Source organism: Aspergillus welwitschiae (genome assembly GCF_003344945.1).
Source record: "Aspergillus welwitschiae strain CBS 139.54b unplaced genomic scaffold BDQ94scaffold_5, whole genome shotgun sequence".
Taxonomy (NCBI): Eukaryota; Fungi; Ascomycota; class Eurotiomycetes; order Eurotiales; family Aspergillaceae; genus Aspergillus; species Aspergillus welwitschiae.
In genome coordinates this window covers 582252-599924 of record NW_020798699.1, presented here as the reverse complement: position 1 = coordinate 599924, position 17673 = coordinate 582252, and the positions used below count along the sequence as shown (strand labels likewise).

The following is a 17673-nucleotide window of genomic DNA, read 5'->3' as shown; positions in this document are numbered from 1 at the left end:
GCTTTGTGGGAGGCAGTTTTGTTGGCACTACTGTGCATATTACATGGTAGTTACGGGATTTGATGCATTAGATCACTTGGGCATTGCATGATAACAGGAGGATACCACCATAATCCAATCGACTTTACTGTCTCTTATCATGTGCTGAGAATTTCGAGGCTGTCCCTAGTATGCTGAACTTTAACGGCACGCATTGGACCTTCTGATATTCTTTCTAATGGACTGGACATATCTGAGACATCATTTACGGTGTGTCAATAGTCTATCAATAGCATTTGTATTGTGTCATGAACTGTAGCTATCGAATAATTCTTCCTATTCTTCCTTCTTTCAGGGACTATCTTAGTGAATATAGGGATTCTAATCACATTAATTATCCAATTGACTCTTCAATGTGTCTTACCAAACACCAGCCCACTGCTTCTCTGGCTCCTAAAATTACACTCTACACAGTAAGCAACTGTTCTTAGACATTTATTCACCCCTCTATTCTTATTCCAAACAAGTCTTTCATCATATCCCCATTCATGCCTTTTACCTCATCTTCTGCCAGCTATTTATCTATCTCTTTGTTATCGGCTATTCAACACCATCATCCAAAATAGTACCTCCAAAGCAAAGAACTGTGAATGGTTTCTTTCAGCTTGTTTTACCTTGTTCGTGTTAGTTGATTATTACGCCAAAGGGGGCTGTGTAATGGTCTTAGAAGATCACCTGGGCCTGTTTTTGTCTTTTGAGCTTGTCGTTTGTTCTATTGTGAATCTTCATAAAGGTCTCACAGTCTTTGTTCAGTAGTTGGATACTTCAGATATGGTCTATTTCTGTTTGCTACGTATCTTCAGATCTGAAACATGTTCTTCAAATAGATACATGTTCTGTGAGGACATGGAAGAGCCTTCACTTTCCTGGCCCCGAGGTTATTTGCTGGTAGCTTTTGGAGACTGTCTTGCGGATCGTTACCATGATATAGGAGAGCTACTGAGTAAATAGATGCTGAGATTTCTATCGCAAACGCAAAATATCTGAAGTGGGAGTCTTAAGGTCCTAGCACTGGATATATTGGATGTGAGCTGGTTCCTCAAGTCTTGAATGAGTTCTCTCTGCATGGGCTAAATAAAACATACAGATGGCTTGGTAGAAGTGTGGAACAGTTCATGGCGGTGTGTATTTGTTATTTGGGACTTACTGCTACCTTTCTTGGAGGCTTTAGGTAAGAGAGATTTGGACTCTTTTTGGTGGGTTGGTCCCTAGTGGCGCTTGAAGTCTGGCAAATATGGTGTCAGTCGAATACATCAACCTAGCGAATAGACTACTATTCAGTTTGTCACCATTAGTATCCTAGATTAGCTGAAGAGGGCTAGTGGACTGGACCCAGCTGGCTAGAATATTTTCTGCAAAAGCAAGACTATATCATCTCAACAACTGCCAGAAATCACTCATCCAATTCGCGGAAGCACCTACAGGCCCGATCAACGAACGGAGGCGGCAGGACGCCCTCCCTCCTAAGCTTCTTCCGCAGAGCTCTTATCCAAAGATTCCCGTACTGTATTTCTAGCTTATCCCAAATCGGCTGGATGACCGCTTCCAGCCTGTCGATCTGCATTTTCCCCCGCTCGATGACATACCAACGGATAGAGGAGAGCATCCGATACCAATCATCATCACAGTGACTATTGTAGCCCTCGTCTCGGCAGCGTAAGAGGATGAGAGCGTGAATGAGCATGGTGAGGTTCGGGATCTTGATCTTATATCTTTCCAGCTCGTAAGGGTCCCCGGATGCTCTTTTATTCAGCTCGACGTATAGCATCAAAGTCTCATCGTGCAGTGGCCCGATTTGTGTAGGGAGGCGTTCATCCCTAGTTGACATGTAGTACTTCTTATGTCGTGACGGGTCATTCAGAGTGGGTTCCGGAAACGAGAAAAGGGTGTCCGCGTGCCCGTATAGCTTCAAGTAGTATGTACGCGCGGGAACAATCCAGTAGCTCTCGATATGAAAGTGTCTTGCTGGTATCATTCCGTCTTCGGGGCATTGGAAGCGTTCGCAAGCTTCGACATCGCTCTCAGGACAGGGTGTGAACCCCGCAGCTTGGAGAGTTCGATACGCAGCATCGATCAATCTATTGGGGACGATGAAGGATATGTCGTGGGGCTTGAGCTTGTTAGTTATTGTTGATTCCATAATTATGGGGATGGAGTTCTTGCCTCTTGCATAAAAGCCCCATAGTAAGAAAGCATGTACTCGTTCCAGAGGACATTAGGGATCTTTGCATGATCCAGAAGACGCGCAATGATGGCGCATAGCCTTCGTCCGTAGCAGCGCATTTCTGTGATTAGGATGAGTATCCCGCTCTAAACAAGAGTGTTGATACATTTCTAATTGGGTATATAAGGAGTTCCTTTCCTGCTGATATCTCTGGGAAATTCAGAATATTCTATCCTTTCCTACATCGAAATCTCCCCAGAAACAAAGGGGTTGTTTCCGGAATAATCCTATCGATGAATTCAGTCCAAGGCTCTTTGGGCCTTTCTGTGTGCTACTGCTTCTCTCCTTCTATGGCTTTTCATGACACATTGTGCGACAGACAAAGCCGTTAAGGCTGTAGATGGCCTACATTGGCATTAGTTTGAATCGTCTTGGAGGATTTCTCGGACATATTACTATTTTCTTACGCAATTTCCGTGCCATTATACTAACTTCAGAGGACCCAGGTAGTGGGTTCGATTTTGAACAGCCGTCAGAGAATGACACTCGGAGATTATTGTCAAGGGCCACTGAGTTTCTCGACATATGACCACCGTTTTAGCAATATCATGATTCCACCAAGCACTACTCTACCATAGCCTGATTCAGTAGAATGGAATATTTCTTCAACTTTAACGGAAATTGCAGAGCGACACATGTCTGACTTGTGGCGTGTTCTGTCTGGTGTCTGACGAATGGAGAGCATCTCCGCAGCTGGCGGAGAAGTAGTATTGGATGCGCGCCTTGGTTATCGTTTGAGGAAGGGAGGGGATTGAAGATAAAACGAGAATGAATCTTTGATCTTTCCGCGCTTCGGCTTCTTCCATAGATCTACATTCTGGCAGATGGTATGCTGTGTATAATGGAACGATACTACCAAGGGGACTTCCACTGGCTCACAATCTATAGCATCAGTCGGGTTTTCGGGGCATGGTATGCTTGAGGTCATTTCAGAGCACCGAGGTCAAGAGGGCATTCCCTTTTTCGGCGCCTCCAGACATACTCCTGGGGGAATGTCTGATCCTGCTTATCTAGAAACATGTTGAGAGGAACCATCTTCAAAAATTTGTCGCTGATGTCAAGTTTGGGTTCAATATATCACGTCGAAAGGCGGCTTGGCAGGAACGCGATCCGTCCGTCACGTGTAGATCTTCGATCGGGCGCGGCCTGGCGATCCGCGCGACGCTTCCCTGACACAATTGACCTTTAAACTTAGCAACTTATCGGGCTTACATGCTTATAGTGTGAGATCCATCTTTGTCGAGTCTACATTATTACTAGTACAATTCTCATATACGGCCAACGGCGCATGTACATCACCCGAAAGCCGGAACATTCCTCTGAGGTCGTCCCCAATCGTCATGTACGGCGAACACGGAAACAAGCTCGTATGTGCTTTTCTAATGAGCCATGCTTTATGAATAATCCGTCCTGACGAAACTCATAAACAGGTTCAACATGCCAAGCGCACTCAAGCTCTCACCCATCTCCCTCCCTACCAAACCGAATTGGTCCGTTCCGTAGCCCGCGAAGTACGCGACCTCGACCGTGATGTCGCACACCTCCTCGGTCCATTCGAAGGCAGTTTCAATCCGTCACAAGAACCAGCCGTTGCCTGTGCCCTCTTAGTGGATCATCTCTGCATGCGCCGCAACAAACGATGTCTTCTTGCCTACCACCGTGTCCGCGCTGAAAAGCTCGAGGAGCTATGCTGGAACGGCGTTGATTTGCTCGAACAGCAGCTACCGACGGCAGACGAAGGGACTGCAGGTGCATCAGGCCAGGGGAACGGGGGATATGCAGCGATGGGCACTGCGAGTGGGAACCACAGTTCGTTGAGTCCGGAAGAAGAAGAATACTTCCGACAATATAGCGATCTTCTGGCGGCGTATAAGGGACAGTGGACAGATATTGATCTTACGGGAAGCCTGGAGCCCCCGAAGGATCTCTTCATAGACGTGAGAGTCTTGAAGGATGCGGGGGAGATTCAGACTGAGTATGGGTATGTGAGGCATTTTCTATATTTTCCCTCGCGCGTATTGTTGATCGGCGGGTTGGAATGCTGACATTGCATATAGGGTGATCAATTTGACGAAAAACAGTCAACTCTACGTGCGGCAAGGGGATGTGGAACGATTAATCGCGCAGGGGTTTCTGGAGCGTCTGAGTTGATGGAGGATGATGAGTTTCAGATCATGCAATTTATGTCTTATGATACCCCAATGATTGATGCCTCTGAACGGAGTATAGTAAAGGACGGTCTAGCTAGGATATGCTGTGTAGCGTTGTTTTCTTTTTTTCAAGGATCCATTTTTTTTTCATCTTTGTGTTCAAAAATCGGACCAAAGTTGCATACGTGTGGCGCATTAGCAGAAGCTATTATCGTATTGATTACGTAGAGTAATTTATATATCACCAAATAGATCTATCTAGACTATCTAGCCTCGCAGTAGCTGCAGCACCGTTGACGGCGGCGGCAGTGCTTACCTAATGGTGTTTGAGCAGAGGGGAGCATCGGGCCTATCATCGGCACTCGTGCATCCAAGCTCCTTTGCTCTCGCCTGCAGCAAAGTTGTGACACTAACGACAAACTTCCCCTCTCAAAGGTACTAACTAACCCAAGACCAATTCGTGTTCGTCCGCTAGCGACCGCTCCTAGACCTCTAAGGTCCTCCGGTTGAGATCGGGCCCGTCAGAATGGTGGACCGGCGACAGTAGTGTCTTGTCCGTGATAAGGCTTTTTTAGTCACTTCCGCCCGCGAGCTTTGATAACGATCCTGGAAGCCATGTCTGGGCCTCATTGAGTCCCTCCCGGACCTTTCTGGCCTGCATCTTCAGGAGTCTGCTTTTCTTTTCCCTTCTGACATCTGACTTTGACCTTCTTCCCCTCATCCAGCTCCCCCAATCGCAAGGCAATGCCAACAGCTGCTGTGCCGATTAAATTCTTGCGTCATCTGCTATCATCTCCCCTCCTCGCGCCTCTTTTGTCGCCAAACGATCACAAGCTTCACAGCCTGCGGGCTTAATTCCCCCTCCCGGTGGTGATCTGGAAAATACAGTGGTAGACTGTCTGTGTGAGGTGATCCCTCATCACAGTCTTCCTTCCGTTTGCGGTCAACGATGGGTGTCTTCCGCTCCCGAGACAGCAGCGACTTTCGCATATCCGGGTTATCCCCTCATTGCTCTCCCTTGGGGGACGACCTAGACTCAGCTAGAACAGAGATTCCGGTGGAACATGCCAATCATGGCAGTCCACCTCGGTCATCAGGGTTAGATTCAATGGTATCTGGTGGTACCAGCTTCCGAACCCCAAGCCGGTCCTTTTACCACCGATCATTCCATACTCCAGCAGGTACGCAGCTACAGAGACCTCCTCCCAGACTTTGGATCCGCGAGAAAAGTTTGTCATCTCTTGATGTATCCAGATCTGACCTTTACAACCTAGACACGGCGCACTATTCAACCCATGGCCTCAGGGAGCAGACGGCCGAACTGGCGTCCTTTGCATTATCTCATGAATCGAATACTCTTCCCCCTTCCTTGGATATTTTCCACTCCTCCCAAAGTCCGAACCGCCCATCTTCTCCAGCAATCAGTTTCGCAGCGCAAGGAAGGACGACTCTAGAACCCGGTCCTTCCTCCGTCCCCACCACCGGTTCGTCGGTCTTAACACAGCTAATGCGCAAACCCGACATTCCCGAAGCTGATCGAGATCACCGGGACAGAGCTTCAAACTGGGATGAGTTAAGCGAGAGTGCAGCGTCTGAGGATCATTCCCTAGGAGGTGCAACGGGGGGTGCGCCTGCTACCGAGCAGACCTCTTTGTTGCCCAAGACAGTACAAGCAGGACCTTTTCAGAGCTATGGAGGGACTGGTGATGTTGAAAGCCAAGCCATTACGGGGAACAATAAAACAGATGTACTTCCTGGAGCTGCTCACAAGCTTAGGATGTGTTTCTGTACGCTAACGAATCCGAAGTCGTGGGACGGACAGACTGTATGGCGAGATGGGATTGTCTATCCGCTCAGCTTTCTGCCGTCGGTATTCCTTGGCCTTCTGCTCAATATCCTTGACGCTCTTTCGTACGGCATGATTCTTTTCCCGTTGAGCGAGCCGGTCTTTGCTGATTTGGGCTCGGACGGTATCTCGATGTTTTACGTCAGTACCATTATTTCACAGCTGGTCTTCTCATGTGGGGGCTCCATTTTCAAAGGAGGAATTGGGAGTGAGATGATCGAGGTTGTCCCATTCTTTCACCAGATGGCCTTCACCATTCTCAATCGGGTGGGTCAAGACAACCCGCAAGCTGTCTTGGCCACGACAATTCTCTCCTTCTCGGTCAGCTCGGTTCTCACAGGTTTGGTTTTCTTCTTGATGGGAACTTGTAAGCTGGGTGCTCTGATTGGTTTCTTCCCACGTCACATCTTGATTGGATGCATCGGTGGTGTGGGATTCTTCCTGCTGCTCACAGGTCTTGAAGTGTCTGCTCGACTACCGGGAGCTTTCGATTTCAGCTTGGGGACACTTGAAAGGCTTATGCAGCTGGACACGGTATTTCTATGGACGACACCGTTGTTGCTTGCCGTTGGTCTTCTTGTTTTGAAGCGTTTCTTACGTTCCAACTTCTTGGTTGGTGGATATTTCATTGGCGTGGCGATTGTATTCTATATTGTGAAGTTCAGCGCCAGAGTACCTATGGATTCTTTGCGCGGCAAAGGGTGGGTATTCGATGCTCCATCTTCGTCAAATCCGTGGTACCACTTCTATACTCTTTATGGTGAGTGATGACTTTCTTGTCTTAGCGAGTGTGCGTCGCACTGACTGCTCTAGATTTCTCTGCTGTTGATTGGTCTGCATTCCTTGACACGATACCTGCCATGTTTGCACTTACGTTCTTCGGAGTACTTCACGTGCCTATCAATGTTCCAGCATTAGGCATCTCTACCGGCGAAGATAACCTCAATGTCGACCGTGAACTCATTGCTCACGGTGTTACCAATGCCTTGTCTGGCTTCGCTGGAAGTATTCAGGTGAGTGTGCTCTGACTCCCACCGAATCAAATGCTGACTTGTTCCAGAACTACCTTGTATATACAAACAGTCTTCTGTTCATTGATAGCGGTGGCAACTCTCGTGTGGCAGGGGTCATGCTTGCAGCTGCTACTGCAGGAATCATGGTCATCGGTCCAGTTATTGTCGGGTTCATACCAGTAATGGTTGTAGGAGCGCTCATATTCCTGTTGGGCATCGAGCTGATGCAGGAGGCCTTGGTTGATACTTGGGGCAAATTGCACCGACACGAGTATCTGACGGTAAGCTTTATCCGTATGCCTCTGACGAGCCTTTGGCTAATCCTGCAGGTTGTGATCATCGTTGCGACCATGGGTGCTTGGGACTTCGTAGTGGGTATACTTGTCGGAATCATCCTCGCGTGTCTAAGCTTTGTCGTCCAAACTTCCCGCAAATCCGCCATTCGCGCCACCTTCTCGGGCAGATTCACCGGCTCAACGGTCAGGCGCCCGCCTATTCAGCAAAGCTTCCTGAAGGAAGCAGGGCAGCAGTCACTCATCATCAAGCTTGGTGGATATCTGTTCTTTGGGACCATCGTGAGTGTGGAAAACACCATGAGGGGACTTATTGAGGAGGAAGCGTTCAACAAACGCCCCATCAGGTTCCTGATTCTGGACTTCTCCCGTGTTTATGGCATCGACTTCTCCGCAGCAGAAGCATTCACTCGCATCAACCGTATTCTGAGAAAACGAAATGTGCAGATGACAATCTCGGGCCTCGATGTAGGAGGAGACGTTGGAAAAAGCCTCCAGAATGTGGGGCTATTCGAGCCCGTGAATGGAGTTGAGATCTTCGAGGATCTAAACTCAGCGCTCGAGTTCTGTGAGAATGACTACCTGAAGGTCTTTTACAGCCATAGGGAAGCCTTGTTAAACGGCAAGAACAAGTCGTCAGCCTTCCTCGAAGTACCTACGCCCCAGGGTCAGTCTCATCTCGGCGATGCGGTAGTAAGTTCACCTCGTCAGCAGTACTTGCAGCAAGCCGCTAGAACGACTCTTCACGAGAACGAAATGGCGGTTGTTCAACCAGCTGCATGGTCCGCAATGCGACAGCCCCTGCCGCTTCTCCTACAGACGTTCCAGGGATTGACGTCTCGCAACGAGGATTTTTGGTTTAAGGCTTGCACGTATTTCGTCCGCGAAAGCTACGCGGCTGGCACTGTACTGTATCACGAAGGCGATGTTCCGAAAGGCTTTTATCTGCTGGAATCGGGAATGTTACGCGCAGAGTATGAGCTGCCTCAAGGACGATACTTCGAAATCATTGTCGCCGGACGGCCCTGTGGCGAGCTACCATTCTTCAGCGAAACGCGACGGACAGCAACCGTCAAAGCCGAGCAGGACTGCGTGAGCTGGTGCTTGACTGCGGAGAAATGGCAAACAATGCGCGAGCGTGAGCCAGAGATTGCGCGAGAGCTGCTAACAGTTAGCCTCAAGCTGACGACGGAGCGAATGGACAGTATTACTTCGTAAGTGACGCCAACTATACTTGAATCGAGCAAAACTGACCGCTTCCAGATATGTTCTTACGACGGCAGCTTGATTACCTCATGCCGTCCTGTACTTGGCAAGCCACACATAATCTGTATCGCATTTTGGGGTGGACATTTGTTGCATATGTAATGACCTAATGTGGAATGCGTTTGAATATTATTCTTGATTACATATTCAGAGATGGGATTGTATTATACAACCACTAGAAGGGTAGGCGCTCACGCAACCCTCAAGACCCATGAGAGGATCTGTCACCAGCCGACACCACAACGCATGACCGCCGACGAGGAATGAACCGAACCACTAGCAAAGTCGAACCATATCCATTGTCCTCGGGTCCGGCAACACCAACCACTAGCCCATAAGACACCCTCAAGTGGCACGGAGTACATGGAAAGCATTCCGCCCACCAATAGGAAAAAGTAATTGCGATTGCAGACAACGATCGATCGAACAATGGCGTGACAAGCACGAGCCGATCAATCCGTCAGTCAGACGACCCTGCTGCCCCTCCACTCACACCCCATCAACAACAGCTGGAATCTATCCATCACAACCAACCACGGCATTCGTAGTTATTATCCTCAGTAGCTTGGCAAATACCAATACTGTCGAATGATCACCGGCAGGTACTTCCGACATCTCTCTCCAGCTCTCTCTTTCTTTCTACTGCTACTCACAGCCACGAAAATCATCCGGCGACTGAAAATGGGTGGGGCTTAAGTGAGGGGGGATGGTCACGTTATACATTTCGCTGCTTATCTGTCTACCTTGGGTATTTATAATTTAGCATCAACTGCTTATAGCTAGATACAGTTTGTCAATTAAGTCAGTCGGTGAGTCATGTGGCTCGCTCGGGCTGGATATCCGTACTCTTAAGTCACTGGGAACCAACGGTTGTCATTGATTGTTCACGCTAGCAGCCGTGATCAGTACGTAATGGATCGGAAGGGTGAAGAAGAAAGGTCATTCTGATACGATTAACCCAAGATTAAGATACAATGAGTCAGTGACAGACCCGTGTCGTGTGCCGTGGCGGAATATTCGTCATTATTATCTTCGATTGGGAAATGTTGCAAATGCGGAGTATATCGGAGGGATGTATGTAGATAGATGTGGTAAGCAAGCAAGCAAGCAAGCAGTGTGGTTAATTTGTCAGAGAGGATATCTATTTTTATGTGTGTTGATTTCATTTTGGATGATTTGGGTAGTGGGCGTGATGATAATCTACTGTTACTCCATAAGTATGATGGTGAGAAGTAGCGAGATGCAAGATGGCGCAATCAATACATGTTGCTACGGAGTACCGTCTGGGGGGCGGAAGTTGGGTTGGGTTGGTTGGTAACTAAGTAGTAGGAGTCTAACCATCTTATGTAATTTTTTTATGGGGATAGGATTATTACAGTGATGATCTTGATAGCTTTTAAGATTACATTAAGTACTACTTACTCTGTAGAGTGCTGTGTAAATTACAAGCTTTGGAATCAGCATTAAGTCGAGTCGCAATGAGATGCGCGCATTGCAACGCTCTCTTTTCATCTCATCATTCAAACGGCGGAATCTTCCACCACCCTTTAAAACTGACTACTAACCCTGACTGCCGACGGAGAGGGGAAGAGGAGAGAGAAAAAAAAAAGCAAAGAGGACAAATCGGCCATCATTGCAACACGGGCCAAGCCTGATCATCAGATCGACGGTGGTCTGATTGGTTAATAGCGGTCCGGGATAAGCAAGTCGTTGGTGCCGTTCAAGTTGATTGTCGCAACGGCGAAAAAGGGGGTGGTGGTGGTGGTGCTACTTGCTTGGTCAGTTAGTGGTTTAGCTAGGATCCACTTCTTCTTACACTTGCCGTCGCAGATACCTACTGTAAGTATCTACTTTCCTCCTGCAAGCTTCTAGTTGGTTGGTCGGTCGGTCGGGGGCGTTTGAACTGATGCGGGATGGATAGTAAGTACCCTGCAGGTGCTTGGGTCGATTGGAGCTGCTGGTACAGAGTAAATTACTTACTGAGCTGCCTGGTGGAAATTGTAAGCAGCTACTCTCTACAGTAGGTATATGGTTAGTTGGTTGGTAGTGCTGCGATGGAAGAAGTAACTATTATGGGGCGGGGCCCCCCGAGTCACGGGCGGCTCTAATGTTGAATGAATTTCCTATTTCGGGTATGATATGATAGGCGAGTGACAATCATGATTTGATGGCGGATGTGTGTAGGGAAAGCATGCGTGACGATCTCGTTGTCTTCTTTTCCTTCGAGTTGCTGATGGTGACGGTGCTTTGACATATGATGCTCACTCGGTAATGTAAGTTAGTCTGTAACTGTTGGTTCCGTGGTTAGCTATGATTGTGTGCTGTGGTTTGGGAATGGGATGAGTTTCGTTTTCATCGGGTGCAGTATGGATAGGTTTGAGCCCGGATTGAAATGGGGTTCATCGTCAGGAGAAGCTTGGTCAAGGAATGTGCTTGATTCTGAGGTGGAACTAGGCGTTTTATTCTAGGGCTGGCTTGACTAGTAGTTATGTAGGAGGTGGTTGTTTGTTCATCTGGTCAGACCTTCTAGGGAGTTGAGTTGAAGTGACTTGAGACAGGGGATGATGATAGCGTTGGTACATGTGGGTCGCTCGTCCGCCCGCCATGGCGCTATCCAGTCATCCTACCCTTACTAACGTAAGTAAGTAAGTACGAAAGTACGAGCGGAAGTTGAACTGATGGACCTTGTTGGGCAGGGATGGAATTTTCGATCTTTTTTCTTTTTCGCGCTAGTCAATACTTGCAAGATTCTGCTTGGAAAAAGGAACCAAAGAGAGAAAAAAAAGTTCAAAGGTCCTTGTGAGACTGTGAGATAGGATGCGACGATGGGATCGCAAAGCCACAGATACTTGAGGCAGACCTATCAAGGTTGTCGAATTGAAGGCGCCATGATCAGGGTATTGTCACGCGAGTCCATCTGCTAGGTACTACTGGCCGCAGAATCCTCACGGATAAGGCAAGGCAGTAGGCTGAGAAGGAGGGTGTCCTTGGCCCCTGGTTGGCCCCCGAATTCACAACAATGTCGGGCTGTCACGAGGGGGTTGCCTGTCGCATGGATGGGGATTGCCATGATTGCCGCTGGGACTGGTATTCCCCCTCTTCCATACCTGAGATAAAACAGGTTCGCCGCCATCGGAGCAGGAGGATGGGGAAGGAGGAGGATGATAATGATGACGACGATAATAAAAATTATTGATTTTCCCTCCAGAACAGATCCTGCACATCGTTAACCAAAACGACGACTGGTCGGTAACCGAGCGTCTAATAAATTGCAACCTACGGGCAGAATACCTCAACTAGACTAAAACACGGAATTCTAGCAGTAGCCCGGCGCTTAACACCTGACTAGCTCACTAACATGCCATAGTCGGAACTAATCGAAGACTACGGAGAAGCCTTGAGATCTTTGTGGATCAGGTTGGGCAGGGAATGTCCTGCTTTCGAGACTTGTATATGTGAAACATACAATATTTGCGTTGAACTTGATACACCATCCATAGTCACTTGTCTTACTCCTGCCTATAGTCTACACCAGGGCATGAAAGGATAAAGTGTAAAGGAATAGGAGAAGCAGCGAAAATGCCACTTGTCTGAATATTGGAACAGCGAACTGACTCAACCATGGTTGTGTAACGGCGCAGCTACAAGCTAAACCCACCAGGATGATCTGAATAGGAGACCATGGATCAGGACCGAATGGGTGGCTTGGGTCCCACAAACACGGTGAGCAGGTGATACGGGTAAACATAGATTCTTCAAAAGTGGTCTCATGAATTCTTTCGAGTCTAAAACATTAAAAAAAAAAAATTGGAAAAATATGATAAAATATTCCTAGCCTTGAAAATTCTTTTTGTCGTCCCATCTGATCTTTCAGATAAGTTTCGTTTCAGCTGTCTGGATGGGGAATCCCCGATGATAAGGTAATCATGTCAGCAGCGGTTAAGGCCAACTGCTCGCGAGCCGTTAATCTGCACGGCGGGTAGCCAGCTAAGAATGGAGGGGAGCTGGTGACCTGTCATCAAGAAAGGTAGTTCTAGCTTCTCGTAGGAGTTGTCTGTCTTGGGGAACGATTCACCATGGTTTCAACCGCCCTTTGACCTCATAGGGGGGGCCAAGGGTTGAGGATTTATTACCTATTATTGGGCCGATGGGAGTAGTAGGAGCTCTCGCACCGGCGCAAGAGCCATCGTTAAGAAAATTTTTCATCCAGTGAATTACCTCCCGACGGCCTGATTTATAGTTTGGACCCAATAACCGGCCCTCTTCTCCATCGATGGACACCTTTTCACTCGAACGGGATTCTGATTGTGACGGAGTTACTCCGGGCTTCCTTACCATGAAGGTTGAACCACTATGGAGCAGAACTTCCAGTAAGGTACGAGCGTCGATCTGCAGACTACTCCGGAGTACTACATATATAATTCAACCACATAAGGTGTAGATACACAGTGAAAGATTTGGATTGACAGAACCCCATAGTGAAGGGGTAAGATGGTAATGTATCTGTGTGTGTGTAGTAATTTTTCTTATTTTATTTTTATTTTCCTTGGTCGAATGGTCTGATGATGATGGGTCAATCGAAGTAGGTAATGAGGGGGGGGCAACCCCTGATTGTTAGGTAAAAGGGCAAGGGAAGAAAAAATAAAAATCAAATATGATATTTAGAAAGAAAAATAAATAAAAAATCAAAAGAAAAAAAGGAAGAGGAAAAAAAAAAAGTCACAGAGAACACACACACACCACCATCCAAATGACTAGACACTAAACCCAGGATAGTTTAGCCCTGGAGCGGCCATCCCAGTATCAGGCCCACCCTCTTTCAGTCTAGGCTCTAGTGCCGCCCTGCAGCTCCCTGCCTGTTTGGGACGATGCGCCAATGACCAGGCCTCGTCGCCCACACCCTTTCATTTTCGCCCTCGCCCTCGCCCTCCTTTCGGCCCCTGCTCCTGCTCTCCCTCCCCTCTTTTTCTTGTCGCTTCCTTCCTCTTCTTCTTCTGCTTCTTTCTTCTCTTCTCCTCCTCTTCTTCTCCTCTTCATATACATTCTAATCGTGACTGTCCGTCGCCGGGTTCATTTCTTTTCCCACCCACCTTTTCCCCTTCCTTGTGATACCCGAGCTCTTGTAGCTTTGCGCAAAGAGAGCTTTTGTTTCCTTCTGTTGAGATACCCCTTAAAGAGATACCCTACTCGACGCGCGCCTTTATTTTCGAAGCTTCGCCAGCTTCTCTAGCTCTTATTTAATCCCATCCCTACTGATTATAATTACCCGTCTAATCACCACCCGACACCATGTCCGACGTCCAGAAGCCTGTCGAGGAGACTCCTGCGGCTGCCCCCGCCGTTGCTCCTGCTACTGAAGCGCCTGCTGCCACCGAGACCCCGGCCACCGAGACCCCCGCTGCTGAGGCCCCCCAGGAGACTCCCGCTGAGACCACTGAGGCTGCTGCCCCCGCCGCCGCAGAGGAGTCCAAGGCCGATGAAACTCCCGCCGAACAGCCCAAGGAGGAGCCCAAGCAGGAGGAGGTGACCCCCGCTTCTGAGGGTGTCCTGGGCTACAAGGCCCCCGGTCTCGTCAAGTAAGGCTCCACTTGTTGCGACAACCCCCATAGTATGCAGTGACTAATGGTGTGTGACACAAAACAGGGGCCTCCGTTTCGCCAAGCGCTTTTTCTACTTCAGCGACGACGCTGTTGAGTCTAAGCAGCTGTCTGCCTTCCACCAGAACGAGAAGGCCGCTATCGCCAACCCTATCGCCGCTTGGGCCAGCCAGACCGGCAAGGGTCTTCTGTTCTTCACCAAGCGCGCCGAGGACAAGGCCTCCCCCGCCGGTATCTTCAACCTGGTCAGTAAACATAATAGGCACTCGGATAAATGTTGCGCCAGTTGCTAACTCGCTTGCCAGGCTGATGTTTCCGACATTGCCAAGGAAGGTTCCACCGAGCTGCACTTCAAGGTCAACGGCCAGAAGCACACCTTCCAGGCCGCTAGCACTTCCGAGCGTGACAGCTGGATTGCCGCCCTCGAGGCTAAGGCTGCTGAGGCTAAGGCTGAGAAGGAGGCTGTGACCTCTAGCGAGGGCTACAAGGCCGAGCTCGAGAAGCTGAGTAAGTCGCATCCGTAGTTGAAGAGCGCATAATGTTCGGCGACTAACACCCACCAGGCAAGCCCGCTGTTGCCGAGCCCGCTAAGAAGGCTGAGCCTAAGGAGGAGGCGGCCCCCGCCGAGGACAAGAAGGAGGACAAGGCTGCCTCCAAGAGCCGCTCTCAGTCTCGCAAGAGGGCCAGCATCTTCGGAACTCTGCTTGGAAAGAAGGAGGAGGCCAAGGAGGAGGCTGCCCCTGCTGAGGACAAGGAGGACAAGGCCGAGGAGCCTAAGCCTGCTGAGGTTGCTACTGAGGCCCCTGCTGCTGAGGCTTCTGCTGCCGCTGAGACCACTGAGGGTATGTTACCGTACATGAATACCAGGAGTGTTCCAAATGCTAACGCCAACCTAGCTGCTCCTGCTGAAGCCAGTGACAAGAAGGAAGAAAAGGAAGAGAAGGAGGAGAAGGAAGAGAAGAAGGCGGAGACCCCTGCCCCCAAGTCTAAGCGCGCTTCTCTTTTCGGCAACTTCTTCCAGAAGGTCACCAGCCCCTCTCACGAGAAGTCGGAGAAGGAGGCCACTGCTCCTGCCGAGACCGCTGTCGCTAGCACTGCTCCTCAGCTGGACAACCCCGTTGAGGAGGCCGCTGTGAAGCCCATCGAGCCCGAGAGCGTGACTGCTCCCGCTGAGGCTGAGGCTGCCAAGGACGCCACTCCCGCTCAGTCTCCCGCTGCTGAGACTCCCAAGGACAAGCGTCGCACCTCTTTCTTCGGCAACTTCGGCAAGAAGAAGGGTGACTCCGACAACGAGGGTGCTGATGGCGAGCCCAAGCCCAAGGGCAACAAGCTTGGTGGCATCTTCCGCAAGCCCAGCAAGGCCGTGAAGTCCGAGCCCAAGGAGACTAAGGAGGCCGCTGAGGCTGAGGCTACCCCCAAGGATGCTACCGTCGAGGAGTCTCCTGAGGAGAGCGCTAAGCCCGCTGAGGCTGCTCCCGCGGAGGAGTCCAAGCCCGTCGATGTCGCCACCTCTACTCCTGTTCAGGCTGCTGCATGAAGTGCTTCCCGCAGGGACGTCGAGTATGAGAAATGGTGGGATCAGCGGTGTTCGTATCCTTACCCTTGAACTTCTCGATGATCAGTCGTTCTGGAAATTAAAAAGCCCAGAAAAGAAAAAAAATTCATCCAAGAAAACCAATGATTGTTGTTTTTGTGTCTAATTGATGTTTCCACTGCCACCATTCTGGTATCCCTCTCCTGTGCAAGGCGAGGTCTGCCAAAACGAGTGTCAATGATACCCTCTGCTGCTTTGGCGGTCATTTCCGAGCCCGGATGTCAATTGCGTGTCCGGTGCTGCGTTTCATTCCTTTATGATATGCGTTCCGCAAGGATACCCAACTGGCCTTGTGTGTTCATGTTGTGCGCCGACCAAACTAGATTGATACCACTTGTTGCTGTTTATTGCTTGCTCTTTGATGTTCTCATGTTGCTGTTTGATGCTTTTGTCTTGATACCCTACTGGGAGGAAGGGTGCTTTTTGCCAGCTGGATGGGGAAATTCCCTCCACTCAAATTGGCCCGAACCGTCGACTACCATGACTCTATGGTGACAGTGCTGATAGCGCCATGTATACATGGCACAGCATCATGAGGTAATACTTAATAGAATCCACGTATTGTTAGTATATGACCCACTATATTTGTTTCAGATGCCTTCGTAGTAGTGTATCCGAGCAGTTGGGTGATTGTTGCACTTTGTACTGGGCAACAGGCGTAACGTGCTGGCGGTCCACTTGGTGTACGGGGTGGGGACTCTTCAATGTAAGCTTATCATACAAGGTGTGCATAGACGTTTGAGCTTGCGGTTACAATAATAGTTGCTGATAAGGGCATAATATGAAGTACCTTTCAACAAGTATCCGATATGGTGTAGTGGCTAACATCGCCGTCTCTCACACGGCAGCCGGGGGTTCGATTCCCCCTATCGGAGCTCAATTTCCTTTTTGCTTTTTACTCTTTTATCCATTGCAATGCACATAATCCTGTGAGCATTCATATGGAGTCTTTTCTTTTTTACCTCAAGTGGCAGTCTACACTCAACATAATCTACTATCCAACCATGGCATGCGGCAAAAGTCGAAACTTTGACTGTTCCTTTCCAATAAGGTTCTCCGCACGTAGATCGAACGCTCAGCAAAGCACCATAGATATATATCAACAAGAAAATACAATTTACCCCCAGTGCCCTTATTAAGCAGGTTATCTATGGTGTTTATACCACCACTGTCGATTTGAACTGTACCCCATCAAACCCGGAGAATCGAAAAGGCATCCGCATGTGTACATGTGCATAATCAACTGAGCTTTCATGTTTGTTAGTAATAGAGATACCTACCGGTGATTTCTATCTTTAATATGGGTGTGTGCGGTGTGCGTCTTGATTGTTGCCTAGTCTCTCGAATGTATATATCTGTCTTTCAGTGTATGTATATTTGGATGGCTTTCAACCTTCGTATGCACATCACCCTCGTCATGTGATGATTTACAGGTACGTAATGGAAGATGCCTTCGGATATTCTGCTGGTGCCTGCTGGGTTGTAGTGGAGTATAGCGTTTCTGAACTGGTCTTTTCATGGAATCAATATGGTTGTGTATACTGTTGAATGTACTATGTCTAGTAGGACATAAGTTCGGGGTTTGAGGGTTCCATTCTCTTGGCGGGGTAGTTGGTTAACCTGGGTGCCTGGGATGAATGGACGTTTAGGC

The 17673-nt window shown here is 48.9% G+C and overlaps 4 protein-coding genes and 1 non-coding gene across 5 annotated transcripts; 4 read left to right on the top strand and 1 right to left on the bottom strand.

The window, feature by feature from the left end:
* Window positions 1-1432: 1432 nt before the first annotated feature.
* BDQ94DRAFT_167114 (uncharacterized protein) lies at window positions 1433-2179 on the bottom strand (the record flags this gene model as incomplete). Its single annotated transcript, XM_026770727.1, has 1 exon — window positions 1433-2179. One exon carries the CDS (start codon window positions 2177-2179, stop codon window positions 1433-1435), a length of 747 nt encoding a protein of 248 aa, XP_026630061.1.
* Window positions 2180-3461: 1282 nt separating this feature from the next.
* On the top strand, window positions 3462-4620 carry BDQ94DRAFT_104868 (DNA replication protein PSF1). Its single transcript, XM_026763433.1, has 3 exons — window positions 3462-3630; window positions 3694-4244; window positions 4321-4620. The coding sequence occupies exons 1-3, from the start codon at window positions 3604-3606 to the stop codon at window positions 4412-4414; spliced, it is 672 nt and encodes a 223-aa protein (XP_026630060.1). The 5' UTR covers window positions 3462-3603; the 3' UTR covers window positions 4415-4620.
* Window position 4621: 1 nt separating this feature from the next.
* On the top strand, window positions 4622-9314 carry BDQ94DRAFT_104908 (sulfate transporter family protein). Its single transcript, XM_026763434.1, has 4 exons — window positions 4622-7019; window positions 7073-7272; window positions 7320-7553; window positions 7602-9314. The coding sequence occupies exons 1-4, from the start codon at window positions 5363-5365 to the stop codon at window positions 8781-8783; spliced, it is 3273 nt and encodes a 1090-aa protein (XP_026630059.1). The 5' UTR covers window positions 4622-5362; the 3' UTR covers window positions 8784-9314.
* A 4479-nt stretch (window positions 9315-13793) lies between these two features.
* BDQ94DRAFT_137337 (uncharacterized protein) lies at window positions 13794-16601 on the top strand. Its single transcript, XM_026765039.1, has 5 exons — window positions 13794-14407; window positions 14475-14673; window positions 14734-14935; window positions 14992-15270; window positions 15325-16601. The coding sequence occupies exons 1-5, from the start codon at window positions 14121-14123 to the stop codon at window positions 15963-15965; spliced, it is 1608 nt and encodes a 535-aa protein (XP_026630058.1). The 5' UTR covers window positions 13794-14120; the 3' UTR covers window positions 15966-16601.
* A 224-nt stretch (window positions 16602-16825) lies between these two features.
* On the top strand, window positions 16826-16897 carry BDQ94DRAFT_t54. Its single transcript has one exon. It is a non-coding gene; the product is annotated as a tRNA-Glu (tRNA).
* The last annotated feature ends 776 nt before the right edge of the window (window positions 16898-17673 follow it).

Excerpts from the sequence above, each read along its gene's own strand:
- BDQ94DRAFT_104868 (XM_026763433.1), top strand. The coding sequence starts at position 3,604 with ATGTACGGCGAACACGGAAACAAGCTC. Across the intron at positions 3,631-3,693 it reads GCGAACACGGAAACAAGCTC|GTTCAACATGCCAAGCGCAC; the intron begins GTATGTGCTTTT and ends ACTCATAAACAG. Across the intron at positions 4,245-4,320 it reads GAGATTCAGACTGAGTATGG|GGTGATCAATTTGACGAAAA; the intron begins GTATGTGAGGCA and ends CATTGCATATAG.
- BDQ94DRAFT_137337 (XM_026765039.1), top strand. The coding sequence starts at position 14,121 with ATGTCCGACGTCCAGAAGCCTGTCGAGGAGACTCCTGCGGCTGCCCCC. Across the intron at positions 14,674-14,733 it reads CCGCCGGTATCTTCAACCTG|GCTGATGTTTCCGACATTGC; the intron begins GTCAGTAAACAT and ends CTCGCTTGCCAG. Across the intron at positions 15,271-15,324 it reads TGCCGCTGAGACCACTGAGG|CTGCTCCTGCTGAAGCCAGT; the intron begins GTATGTTACCGT and ends ACGCCAACCTAG.
- BDQ94DRAFT_104908 (XM_026763434.1), top strand. The coding sequence starts at position 5,363 with ATGGGTGTCTTCCGCTCCCGAGACAGCAGCGACTTTCGCATATCCGGG. Across the intron at positions 7,020-7,072 it reads CCACTTCTATACTCTTTATG|ATTTCTCTGCTGTTGATTGG; the intron begins GTGAGTGATGAC and ends TGACTGCTCTAG. Across the intron at positions 7,554-7,601 it reads ACCGACACGAGTATCTGACG|GTTGTGATCATCGTTGCGAC; the intron begins GTAAGCTTTATC and ends CTAATCCTGCAG.